We start from the raw sequence: 13,335 nt of genomic DNA on the forward strand, positions 1-13,335 counted from the left end.
CCAATGTTGGTCACTAGGTGTCATCATCAGCCCAGAACTGTTCATCTAGAGGCTGTGGAAAGGGCAAGGATGTTAAGTAACTTGGTTAAGCTTTTAGCAAGAGAGGAGAGAACAGCTGAGGTCATACTACAAGAGTTTAGGAAGTTCTGTATTCAACTATGAGAAGATTCATGTCATCTTTCACATGGAATTCTAAAATTTAGGAAATTATATAAGATTATAGTACTTTCACACAAACACAGAAGTGACTAAATCATTTACAATAACCCAATCACTCAGATAACACAAAATTATAGACAATACAAATATATAAATACCATCAGAAATATGCTTTTTAAATTATTTCTAAATATGCACGTCTAGAAAATTACAAGTCTGACTTCAGATTGCCATTATCAAGAAAAACACCGTCTCACTTTTTACAGTGCCTGTTTACAAAGCAGTCTCACATTGTTTCATGTGCTTTTCACAATACCTTTGTGAAAAGGAGAGGTATCATTCATCTCATTTCATTGTAATTGGGCAAAAAGCTTAAGGTTAAACGACTCGCCCAAAGTCAAAGTGTTGTTAGTCTTCTACCACTTCAAAGACTTTTCAAAGTTGGGGAGTTTTACATTTACTTTGATTTTCATGCAGAATTCCTAAACCCAGATTAATAACTTCTTTAAAAGTTGGTTTTCTGGCTTCTTAGCAAGCTGAAATCAGTAAAACACACTTTATTTTTCCTCTGCTAGTTGTCATACCATAGCCTTCTGGTAGGTCTGGAGGAGTATGTAAATGTGTCCTGCTCATGTAATTTCTATGTCGTTGTGACCTGACTCTCCTCTCTGCCAGTCTGGGATCTGAAGACTGTCCAGATGTTGCACCGTTCGTTCCACTAATTGGAGTGTTCTCATCAACAAAACAGCTAAGAGGTCTGCCAGGACTAGAATATTCAGATGCTGGTCTATCGAAAAGAAACAAGGAAAAAAAGTTACTCAACTCAGATACCAAAAGCAGAATTTTATAGACAATGTATGTACAGCAGTAACAATCACTTGCAAGAAAACGGAATGATTAATATAATGACTCAAGAACTCTCAATAAAAGCAAACCCAAAGCCTCAAAGCACCAAAGAAACCCAGGTGATAAGCAGATTGTCAATTACGTATTCAAATCACTTTATATTGATTTTAATTACATTTCATATGAAATCCGCATATATTTGTAGATGTGAGTATGAGCTCACCAAGCCTTACTTGGCTTAGCCACAGGCGACCTCAGACCTGTGTCCCCACCATTCTCCCACTCTGCCTCTGCCACACTGACATTCTTCCTCCTCCTCAAGCTTGCCATGGTCGTTCTACCTTTAGTGCTGGAGAGTAGCCCTTCCTTCTACCTAGAGTGATTTTTTCTCCTATTTTCCCTAGGCCAGACTCTTTTTTGTCATTCAAATCTTAGTTTAAGCTTAAATGTTGCCTCTGAGAGGTCGTTCCTGACCTTCAGATCTACAGTAGTCACCCAGGCATTTGACAGTACCTCACCTTACTTCCTCAGCATGGCAGTTACTTCTGATATTTTTCTGATTTGCATCCTTGTTTTCATCTGTCTTCTCCCACTAGAATATTTACTGAGAGAAGAAAGTCTGCCTAGTTTGTTCCCCACCATATGTATTCCCTGCACCTAGAGTAGTGCTTAGCATATATTTAAGAATAGTAGTTCAATAAATATTGAGTGAATAAAGGAAAGATAGTCTGTCTCTTCAAAGAGCTTCCAGTCTCTTGTAGGTCATCCAAACTAAGAGGATAATTAAGAGTTAATTTTTAAACTAACATTTACAACACAATTGACTTTATACATGTGGAAATTAAAGTCAATTTTATCAGTTAAATGAGAAGGAAATAGACGTCACTAAAGCACTGACACAAGTACACATTTATTTACACTCAGATATGATAAAAATAGGTTCTTTGGGCTTCCCTGGTGGCGCAGTGGTTGAGAGTCCGCCTGCCGATGCAGGGGACACGGGTTCGTGCCCCGGTACGGGAAGATCCCACGTGCCGTGGAGTGGCTGGGCCCGTGAGCCATGGCCGCTGAGCCTGCGTGTCCGGAGCCTGTGCTCCGCAACGGGCGAGGCCACAGCGGTGAGAGGCCTGTGTACCACAAAAAAAAAAAAAAAAAAAAAAAAAAAAAAAAAAAAAAAAAAAAAAAAATAGGTTCTTTGACTTCCATATAATCCTTGGCAGTTTAATACTAGAAATCAACTCTCAAATAAGCACTTTTTAAAATGGCAACATAAGCTAAGCTTTCATCTGAGAATCACAGTATAATAGAGAAAACTTTGTGGTTCAATGAGTTAAGCAATTAATCCCCAATAAATAAAAGTATAGCTAATGAGAAGCATTTGATGTTCTATGTCTGGTGCCAGGCCTGCTCAGGGAAAAAAAAAAAAAGTAGAAGGAGCAAAACAAACACTGAGTAGAGGTGGCAAATAAACTTTTTTCTTATTCTGAAAAAAAAAAGGAAATCCAGCCACTTATCCTATTCATTTTCAGTTACTTACAGAGCTTTCCTTGAAGCTTTCAAAACTTATCTTGCATCCCCATGACTTTACACATTAAGCTCCAGGAAGGCCTTTCTGCCTTATTCATGGTTATAGCCCAAATGCTAAGCACAGTGCCTGGCATATAACAATTTGGTGAACTGAATGATAGCTGTTACCACTACCCTGAACACTTTTTATCACCTCCCCTTACCTGGCTAAATCCTCATATTCTTCAGGATTTAGTTCAGAGACTCTCCTCCTTCAGAGTTTTCCTTTGCAAGTTCTACCATCTTGCCCCCAACTCTTAAGTCAGGTGCCCCTCCATATGGTCTCAGAGCATCTGGTTCTTATCTTGGTCAAAGACCTTACTGGACACAATATAATCATCCCCCGACATTATTGAATAAATGGAGATCCTGTACACATATTTTGTTACAGCCGTTCAATAATGGACTCAAAAAAATTTTTTAGGAGTCCTAGAAATAAGATGACTTCTCAATGTATTCATTTAACTCATCTAATAAATATTTACTGAACACCATCACAGGCCATGGAGCTACAGGATGACCTGCTAAGCAACCTTTATTAAAAATAATAATGGCAGGGCTTCCCTGGTGGCGCAGTGGTTGAGAGTCTGCCTGCCGATACAGGGGACATGGGTTCGTGCCCCGGTCCGGGAAGATCCCATATGCCGCGCAGCGGCTGGGCCCGTGAGCCATGGCTGCTGAGCCTGCGCATCCGGAGCCTGTGCTCCGCAACGGGAGAGGCCCGCGTACCGCCCCCCCGCAAAAATTAATAATAATAATAATGGCATTTGCTATAAGATCTACTGATCTAGAGCAGTTTAAACCAAGAAAGGAAATCTGGTAAAACTGACAGATAAACAGATAGGGGACTTCAGGAGGGCAAACAGCACAGACCATGGGAAGATACTTGTATGTTCTTACCGTGTTGGGCGTTCCCATTGCGTAGTTCTTGTTATGTGGTTTAGGTACTGGATTCTTCCAGAGGCAGTTCGCCTTTCTTCCCAGCTTAAATAAAAATATTGAGAGATAAAGCAGTAATAGGAAGACGGACATAGAATGTTTTTGGAACAAGCCAGGAAGACATTTGCTGTTATGAATCAGGAATGACAAATTGAAAAAGCAATACACAGAATATAGGAATTGTTTCAACTTATTTTAGAACTGTACAATATGTCTTCTAGAATTCTGAAGCTTTTAAAATATTTATACTGAGGTGTGACTAATATTTTCCATCAGCCAAAATGAGAATTTTTCAATGATGTCAACAATGCTCAATTATACTAATTTCTCCAGAATTTAATGGGGGGAAAAAGGCCATACTAAAAATAAAAATTATACATAATTTTAAAAAATTAAATTTAACTAGAAAAGTATATAAAAGCTTTTTAAAGCATTTAGCCTACCCAAACTAATTTTTTTAATCTTCATATTTTTATTTTCTCTTACATATGTTCTACTAAAAGTTATGAATTTTTTTAAGTATAGTTGACATACAATATTATATTAGTTTCAGGTATACAACATAGTAGTTTGACATCTGTACACTACAAAATGATCACCAAGTCTAGGAACCATCTGTCACCATACAAAGTTATTACAATATGGACTATACTCCCTATGCTGTACATCACATCCCCGTGACTTATTTTATGACTGAAAGTTTGTACCTCTTAATCCCCTTCACCTATTTCATCAATTTCCCCTCCTCTCCCTCCCCTCTGGCAAACCAATACAGAGTTTGTTCTTTGTATCTATGAGTCTGTTTCTGTTTAGTTTTTGCTTTATTTTTTAGATTCCACACATAAGTGAAATCATATGGTATCTGTCTTTGTCTGACTTATTTCATTTAGCATAATACTCTCTAGATCCATCCATGTTGTTGCAAATGACAAGAACTTATTCTTTTTTTATGGCTGAGCAATATTCCAGTGTGTGTGTGTGTGTGTGTGTGTGTGTGTGTGTGTGTGTGTGTGTAATACATCTTCTTTATCCATTCATCTATTAATGGACACTTAGGCTGCTTCCCTATCTTATCTATCTTCCATATCTTATCTATTGTAAATAATCCTGCAATGAACAAAGGGGTGCATATACCTCTTTGAATTAGTGTTTTCATTTTCTTAGGATACATACCCAGAAGTGGGATAGCTGGATCATATGGTAATTCCGTTTTTAACTTTCTGAAGAACCTCCCTACCATTTTCCACAGTGGCTGTATTGATTATATTCCCCCCTACACTGTACAAGCGCTCCTTTTTCTCCACAACCTCACCAACACAGGCTATTTCTCAAACTAATTTTTTAAAAAGCAATAATGCCACTTCTTCTTCAATATCTTATTAATTCATATAACAAAAAAATTAGGCGAGTGACTATGTTATGTTACTATTCCACCAAACCACTGGCAGAGGTTCGGAGGCCTTAAACAATAGAAAATAAAAAGATGCTAAACAGGTTTTTTCCCCTGTGATTACAATTACAGTACAATAATGTAGAACAAATTTAGAATAAGCCATACAACTGTTGTAATCTCTCAATACTGACTAGTTATTTCATCCTAAACTTCCCCTTCAAAAGTACCATAATCCACCTCAAATCCATAAAAATTAAGATATATCAAGAAGCTAAAATGATCTATAAACAAATTATAGCAATTTTTAACAGCTTACACAAAATGAGCAAATACCATAGCTTAGATTTGAAATTTCATGTCAAAAATAACTTAAAACTCAACCAATTATACACTTAAAATGGATATAGTTTATTGTATGTAAAGTATACCTCACTGAAGTTAATTAAAAATACTTTGAGAATTAAAAATAAAATCAGTAAGGTTTCAGAACTAGTATGAAACAAAGATAGAGAGCAATGATAAAAAGCATAAGCTTTGGAATCAAGGCTTAAATCTGTGTTCCAGTTCTGCCATTTCTATGTGGCCTCTGGCAAAATACTTAAGCTCTCTGAGTCTCAGTTTTGTAAGTCTGTAAAATGCATGAGGGTAATAATAGTAGTAACAGTAGTAGTAGTAATAGCTAATTATTTATTAAGCACTCTAAGCAAGACATTGTGCTATGTGCTTTACATGAGTGATTTCATTTAATCCTCACAAGTATTGATGGCGTATATACTATTATCATTATCCTCTTTGATAAATAAATATAAACCAAAGCTTACAAAAGTCAAATAAATTGATTAAACTCATAAAGCTAGTAAACAGAAGAGTAAGGATTGGAACCCAAATGGTCTAATTCCAGAATCACATTATGAGAATTAAATGATCTAATGAATATCATGTAATGATATATATGTAATGATAAATGATATAAAGTGCTTATAACACTAGTTGGCACTTGCAGGCTCAATAAATGTCACTATGTTATTGTAATTACTATTACACAAATTCTCTATCACATCCCTCTAAATAGAGCAATGCCTCAGATTCAGCATGCTTTGTTTTGAATAATTAAATCAATCAAAAAAGTTTTCCTTTTGAATATATAATATTTACAGGAGATTTAAATTTGTCAAGAAATTTGATTTGTCTCCTAGTCAAAACTCTTAAAAAACAAATGTAACATATCTAATTCATGGCTTATTTTACGAATTTGTTGTGATAAGATCCCTCACTAATTTTCTAAGTACAAGGAAAACCTAGATTTTGGAATTGATCAGCAAATTTCTAAACTTAAATATAAACACCAACTTATTTCTCATTATTTTAGGGATATTACCTAATGATTTTTGCTTACCCATCTGGTAAATCATTATCAAACAAACGACTGCAGTCCACAACTTGTCCTCCTGTGCCTATTCGGTCTCTGGACTGAAGACTTACTATTAAACAACAAAAACATTACTAAGAGTCACAGAACTAGAAAGAGTTACTGCAATTTAAAATATTTCTCTTTGAAAGACACCTGTCTTCGCTTATTTTAATACTTAAGAACGAACTCTTTAGTTTCTACTAAATTCTGAAATTTTTTTTTTAATTTATTTTTTTTTGGCTGTGTCGGGTCTTCGTTGCTGCACGCAGGCTTTCTCTAGTTGCGGCAAGCAGTGGCTACTCTTCATTGCAGTGAGCGGGCTTCTCACTGTGGCAGCTTCTCTTGTTGCGGAGCACAGGCTCTAGGCGCACAGGCTTCAGTAGTTGTGGCTCGCGGGCTCTAGAGCGCAGGCTCGGTAGCTGTGGCGCATGGGCACAGCTGCTCTACAGCATGTGTGATCTTCCCAGACCAGGGCTCAAACCCGTGTCCCCCGCACTGGCAGGCAGATTCTTAACCACTGCGCCACCAGGGAAGCCCCTGCAATTTCTCTGTCCATGAGATTTTTCTCTTTAAGGTTTTCTACACTTTATCATGTTCATGGAGGAGAATCTAACTCCTTTTTTCCCATCCTAATGGGGCAACGCAAGGCCACTAGTGCACTTAAAAAGAGGCGTAACACATGAAAGGTATATTTGTGTATTCCACATTTTTGAGTTTTTAACTTCCTTCTCAATCTAAGAATGACAGGAATTATGAATAATGCTGTAGTGTAGATATTTCCCTGCGATAACCAGAATAGGGCTTTTGTTATGATGCTACTTTGGCAACTCTCTATGAACCTAATTCATTGCCTTGTAAAGCTAAGTCCTTCAAGTCCTTCCTGTAACTAAAACCTCTCTGATAGGTTCATATAATGCAATCATGTTATTCTAAATTCTGCTCTATAATGCAATGGTAAGGTTCCAATTGCCTGTTACTTCTTTAAGAAGCTTCAAAGGAGCCCACCTCAGTGCCCTACCATTCTAGGTATCTTGATCAAATCTCAATCTATCAATTCTTAAGATAAGTCTCAGGAAATTTTATATAAAGGGGCCAATTCAAGATAACCCCACTAGCCCACTAAATGCCTTATGAGTAAGGTAACAATTTTTCCCTTTCTCCAATCAGTGCTATACTACCATTCTATTTTTTTCAATTAGTAAAGATTACTTTAAAACTGCAAAGCATTAAACCGGTTTTTCTTACTCAAAAACCAGTTTGAGAATTACTTTCAGAAAACCTTAGTATCATCTATAAAGTCTATCTCAGTGTTCTACTATATTTGTATACTTTGAAAGAATTCCTTCCTAAAGGATCAAGAGTTCTTCATATTAGGAGCCTATTTTTTACATTATTTGTATTTTTTTGCTTTTTTAAAAAATTAAGTTGTCCTAGATTCTGCATCCACTATTTGAATAATTTTACATGACTCATTTAATTCATGCCAAAACAATGAAGCTACAGTTACTGTACTTTGATTTTAAAGGTATTTAGAGTTTAGGTCAGCTTAAATAAAGCCAAAATTCACATAACTTTCAATTCCACACTTACCTACTATCTGTCCTCTAACTGTATCATTGTCATTTGGCCCAAGTTTGCATAGATCCAACCTCTGATCTATTTCAAATCAACAACAGCAAAAGGCAAAAAATAAGTTGGTATCAGAGATTCTCACATCTACAGAGTGATAGTAAATTTCTACAATCCACTGGAAATCAGACCAATCATTTAAAGAATTAATCAAGTTTTAATGATGAGACAAATATTTAAAATTCTCTAACTGCATACATAATATTAGTATAAATGTCTTGACAAAAGTTTTGACAAATTCAGATTTCAAAAACCGTAAGACACTGGTGCCAACATGCAGTATTTTCTCTCCAAAGATTTCAGAACACTTCAGTCTAAGTCTTAGCTTGCCACTTAATAGTTTTGTTCTTAAGCAATTTATCCCCAAGTCTTGATTTTCTCGTGTATAATTGTAGTACTTACCTCCTATTAAGGATTAAATCAGATGGTTATGTAAAACTCTTAGCACAGTACCTAGCACATAAGTGTCCAATAAATGTTAGTTGTCATTGTTATTTTTTATCTAACCATTTCACATAACTCCCACACACACAAAGTAAGTATTAATAAGAAGCCAAGTATAAACTAACATAAGGGTTTGAGTTCTGGTACTAACTCATTTAGAAGCAGCTCACTTCTTCTCTCATGCATCATCTATAAAACAGATATAACACTGGCCTGGTTAGTTACAGTAAGGAACAATGTCACCCACTGCATGTTGGTTTTACTTTGATTACAGCACTTATAACTGAATTCTCTTTATAGCTGTATACCATTTGTCTACTTAAGTAAATCACGAATTGATAAAAGGAGGAGACCATATCTTAAGTTTTTATATTCTCCACTCCAACCTGATAGAATGGAACTACACCAGGTGCTTAATAAATTAAATATTACTATACATCAAAAAGGTCATATAAATTACTGCAATGAAACATTCACAAGCAGCAGAAAGAAAGTCTGTGCCCCACCTAGCTTATTTTTCCCTTTGCAAAATAAATGGACACTAATAAGACAGCTATACAGTGGACTTGTGCAGAGCAATGCCTCTTCTGTTCACTCCTTCTAACGTGTCCTGCTCCCTCTGCCAGCAGGCCTTTGCCCTTGCTTCTCAGAGGACAGGATTCATGCCTTTTTCACCTTTCTATCACTGGGGTTTCAAACAGTACCTGACACTTAAAAGGTTCAATAAATGTTGGCTAAACTGAACCAGATATAAGGTCATACATACAACAAGTCTTCAGTTTGCCTGCTGCATTGGGTTAGAATAACATGGTTCATTTTGTTTGTTTGTTTTTTGGGGTTTTTTTGGCTGCACTGTACAGCATGTGGAAACTTAGTTCCCTGACCAGGGATCAAACCCATGCCCTCTGCATTGGAAGGCAGAGTCTTAACCACTAGACCACTGGGGAAGTCCCAAAAATGGTTCGTTTTTTGTATGCTAGACCTTTTCCAACCCCAACATCTTCTACCTCCTGTTGGTCACCCTGTCAACCCAGAAATATAAGAAATTCTCTGGTGCCTTTAAATTCCCCTCAGAACTTCTAGCTCAATTTTCTCCTTCTTACTTTTTAACAGTAATATTTTTATAACTGGATTGTGCTATCATACTACATTAAAAGGGATCATCTCTTAATATTATATATCTAACATTCAAAGCTAAATTCAAACTATTTTTATTTATTAATTTCCTTAGCTGGAGTCCATGTGAATTTTTGCTTTTTGTAGGCATCTGGACTACAATCCCATGACAACAGCTAGCAATATTTTTTATATTATATAAAAAAGAATTCTGTAGAAAAATTAAAAAATTTTCTGTTGAAAAAGATATTTCCGTCTATGTCCCAATGGAAATACCCCCAAAAAGATGCTCTGTCATCTGGTTACATGAATTACACATACACTAACAAGTCAACTTGTCAACCCAATATAGAAATTGCTTCTAACGTCTTGATCTTGGTCTAATCTTGTAAATAACCAGTTTGGTGAAAAATTAAGCTACAGTTAAGCAGTTAATACAGCTGTCTTACACTCAAAATAATGTCTTACCTTTATAACTTTTAATTTTTCAGAGCAGTTTTATATGTCATTTTTATTCACTAATAATTCCCCTTTAACTGTTACATTAAACATTCCAATGATCTAAATAAAACTCCCTTTATCTCACAAATCCACCTAAACCAGAGATGAGTGCTAAGTAATAAAAAAGACATTTAATACTTTGACACCTTTTTACTTTTTTTTTTTTTTTTGGCCGCATCACACTGCATGGCTTGTGGAATCTTAGTTCCCTGACCAGGAATTGAACCCGGGCCCGAGGCAGTGAGAGCACAGACTCCTAAACCACTGGACCGCCAGGGAATTCCCTCTTTTTATTTTTCTGGATATCAGTCATTTCTTAGCACTTATAAATTCACTGGATACTAAGTATCAGCTCTGATTCATTTCTAGGTTTCACATATTTAAAATGTTTCATTCTTTTTAAAAAGTCAACAAAGTAAATTTAGACCAGAAATTTTTACCAGTGTTTCAAACACAAACAGGAAATTAAGTTTTTAGACCCCTGCCTCCCCCATCAAAAAATACACATACGCATATATATTTAAATATGTATATTTAAATTTTTAAAAGCACTAGTATCTACTCACAACCAGTGTCTTTAAGGCGGTTGATGGCATTGGAAAGAAGACGAACACAACCAAGAAATCCAGCACCTTGTTTTTTATGGATCTTCTTGTGATTCCATACACTGATCGTAACTGAATCAGACTTTCCAATATACCTATATAAAACAAAATGACTGCATGAGTAACTTGGCAATTATGAGTAGTTAGTATAAAATTTTTCTTTTGTTTTTGTAGTCTAAAGTCACAAATGTTTGAGTATGGCTAGATAACGCAAAATATGTTTGAATTCAGTCTATCCACAGGACTGAATTTAATTGTTTTTTTAATTCTAAAGTAAAATCTAAAAAGAATTTTTAATATATTCTTTATCATACCTGCCACTCTCAGACTGAGTAACAATTTTTGTTAGTAAAAAAAAAAAAAAACTATTTTAGTAGCTAGTATCAAATAACCCTATGGAAGTTTATGATTATTTCTTTCCAAAAACAAAAATCTTAGAAAAACTTTTATCACAGTCACATTTTAAATACACTTCAATGACATGACCTAGTACCTCAGCGAATACTCAGTTCATTTTCAAGAGGCATTGTCAAGGCTGACAGACCAAAAATCTGACATACCTGTTATGTTTTAAAATGCTGTAGAACAAAAGCTGATTGTAACGCTTTTCCCCTGCTTCTCTCCTGTATGCAGGCCTTGAGCGAGCAGGACTCTTGCAGATTTCACTTCACTGCCTGCAGACAAGCAGAGCAGGGGAAAGCGTTACTATTACTTGTCTGTGCATATACCTGTAAGTATGGAGAAGCTCTACCACAGCCAATTGTTAACATGGTGTCATCCCATGCAAAAATATAATAAAATAACATAATTATATCAGTAGAACCCTAAATTTCAATGACTCTAAGAGGTCAAATTTTTGGTCCAGCAACCTTGACCTTAAACTGTCATTCAATAAGCAGTAATATCAGAAAAATTCACCTGGTATATAAAAAAGCCTAGACCACTTAAGTAAGGACTAAAACTTTTTTAAAATAAATTTATTTATTTATTCATTTATTTAATTTTTGGCTACACTGGGTCTTCGCTTCTGCACACGGGCTTTCTCTAGTTGCAGTGAGTGGGGGCTACTCTTTGTTGCGGGGCACAGGCTTCTCATTGTGGTGGCTTTTCTTGTGGAGCACGGGCTCTAGGCGCGCGGGCTTCAGCAGTTGTGGCTCACGGGCTCTAGAGCACAGGCTCAGTAGTTGTGGTACACGGGCTTAGTTGCTCCGCGGCATGTGGGATCTTCCCGGACCAGGGCTCAAACCTGTGTCCCCTGCATTGGCAGGCGGATTCTTAACAACTGCGCCACTAGGGAAGCCCTAAAACTTTTAAATGAGTAACGTGAAAGGCACACTTGAGGCCCTGGATCCAGCTGTGTTAAAGCATGCCTACCCTTCTAGACTTTTAATTATGCAAGCTAATACTTTTTTTTTAATTTAATGTTTATTTTATATTGGAGTATAGTTGATTTACAATGTTGTGTTAGTTTCAGGTGTACACAAAGTGATTCAGTTATACATATATCTATTCTTTTTCAGATTCTTTTCCCATATAGGTTATTACAGAATATTGAGTAGAGTTCCCTATGCTACACAGTAGGTCCTTGTTGATTATTTTATATATAGTAGTGTGTATATGTTTAATTATACAAGCTAATACTTTTCAAAAATTAAGCCAATTTGAATTTCATTTCTGTTGCTTGCAAATGAAAAAATCTGGACTAAAATAACATTCAGTATGCATGTATCAATTTTCAAATAGACCTAAACAGACTTAACTTGGCAAGTATGTACCTGCATGATATGTAAAAATTCTAGAATCAGAATCAAGTATTAACCAGCTAAATTGCCCCAAACCAAACATTTAAAAAAAAAAATCACACTAAATCAATTTCCCAACTGATAAGCCTGATATACAGGTATGCTAAAATACTGGTTCCCTGAGGCCTTAGAGCAGCCCACCCACCAATGGCTTAAGCGTCCTTTTGGGAGGCTGGATGTCAAAGCCCAGAGACACCTTGGGAACATACACTGAAGACAAGGGAGCTTCTGTCAGCCTGTATCCTTGAATGACTGTGTGACAGTGTCTTGCTTCCCTGCCAAATGGACCTTATATACAAAATATACTTCTGTTGTACTAAACCACTGAAAATGTGGGGTTGTCTATTATATCAGTCTATTATATCTAACCAACACAAGGGACAAATCATAAAGGGCCTTGTCAGCCATAGTATGAACTCTGACTTTTACTCTAAGTAAGACAGGAAGCCAACAGAGGATGTGGAACAGGAGAGTAACCAGATTTGATATACGTTTTGACAGGATCATTCTAGCTGCTGTGTTGAGAAAGACTGTAGCAGCAGCAAAGCTAGAAAAGCAAGGACTCTAAGGAGGGGGTCCACAGGAAAACCACAGCCTGTGAGCCAAATCCAGCAAAGCACAGGGTTTAGTACAATTTCACTTTTTTTCCCCAAGGAAAAAAATTTTTTTAAGTTTGAAGGCCATATTAAAAATACTTACAATGCCTGTATCTCTCCATTCACTTTATCACTTTTCTAACATAAAGTTATTTTCTATTTGACAGCTTCCTTCATAATCTTGGAACTAGTTTCTTTGCCATTCTTGGCTCCCTCTAAGCCATTCTTCACATTACAGCCAAAGTGTCCACTCTTGGATATAAATCTGATAATAGCATTTCCCCACTTAAAACACTTTCATTGCTCCCTACTGCTTTTAAGAGAGTAT

The 13,335-nt window shown here is 36.2% G+C and overlaps 1 protein-coding gene across 2 annotated transcripts in view; it reads right to left on the bottom strand.

Annotated features, from left to right (window-relative positions):
• Window positions 1-13,335, bottom strand: part of SMURF2 (SMAD specific E3 ubiquitin protein ligase 2) — a 159,879-nt gene that overhangs the window by 29,740 nt on the left and 116,804 nt on the right. For both annotated transcript variants that reach the window (XM_032616027.1, XM_032616026.1), the window contains exons 4-8: window positions 10,571-10,704; window positions 7,905-7,970; window positions 6,300-6,384; window positions 3,472-3,555; window positions 744-946 (exon numbers count right to left, since the gene is read on the bottom strand). In XM_032616027.1, coding sequence (XP_032471918.1) covers window positions 744-946; window positions 3,472-3,555; window positions 6,300-6,384; window positions 7,905-7,970; window positions 10,571-10,704 — 572 coding nt within the window. The remainder of the gene's footprint in view (window positions 1-743; window positions 947-3,471; window positions 3,556-6,299; window positions 6,385-7,904; window positions 7,971-10,570; window positions 10,705-13,335) is intronic.

This window comes from Phocoena sinus, chromosome 20 (genome assembly GCF_008692025.1).
Source record: "Phocoena sinus isolate mPhoSin1 chromosome 20, mPhoSin1.pri, whole genome shotgun sequence".
NCBI lineage: Eukaryota > Metazoa > Chordata > Mammalia > Artiodactyla > Phocoenidae > Phocoena > Phocoena sinus.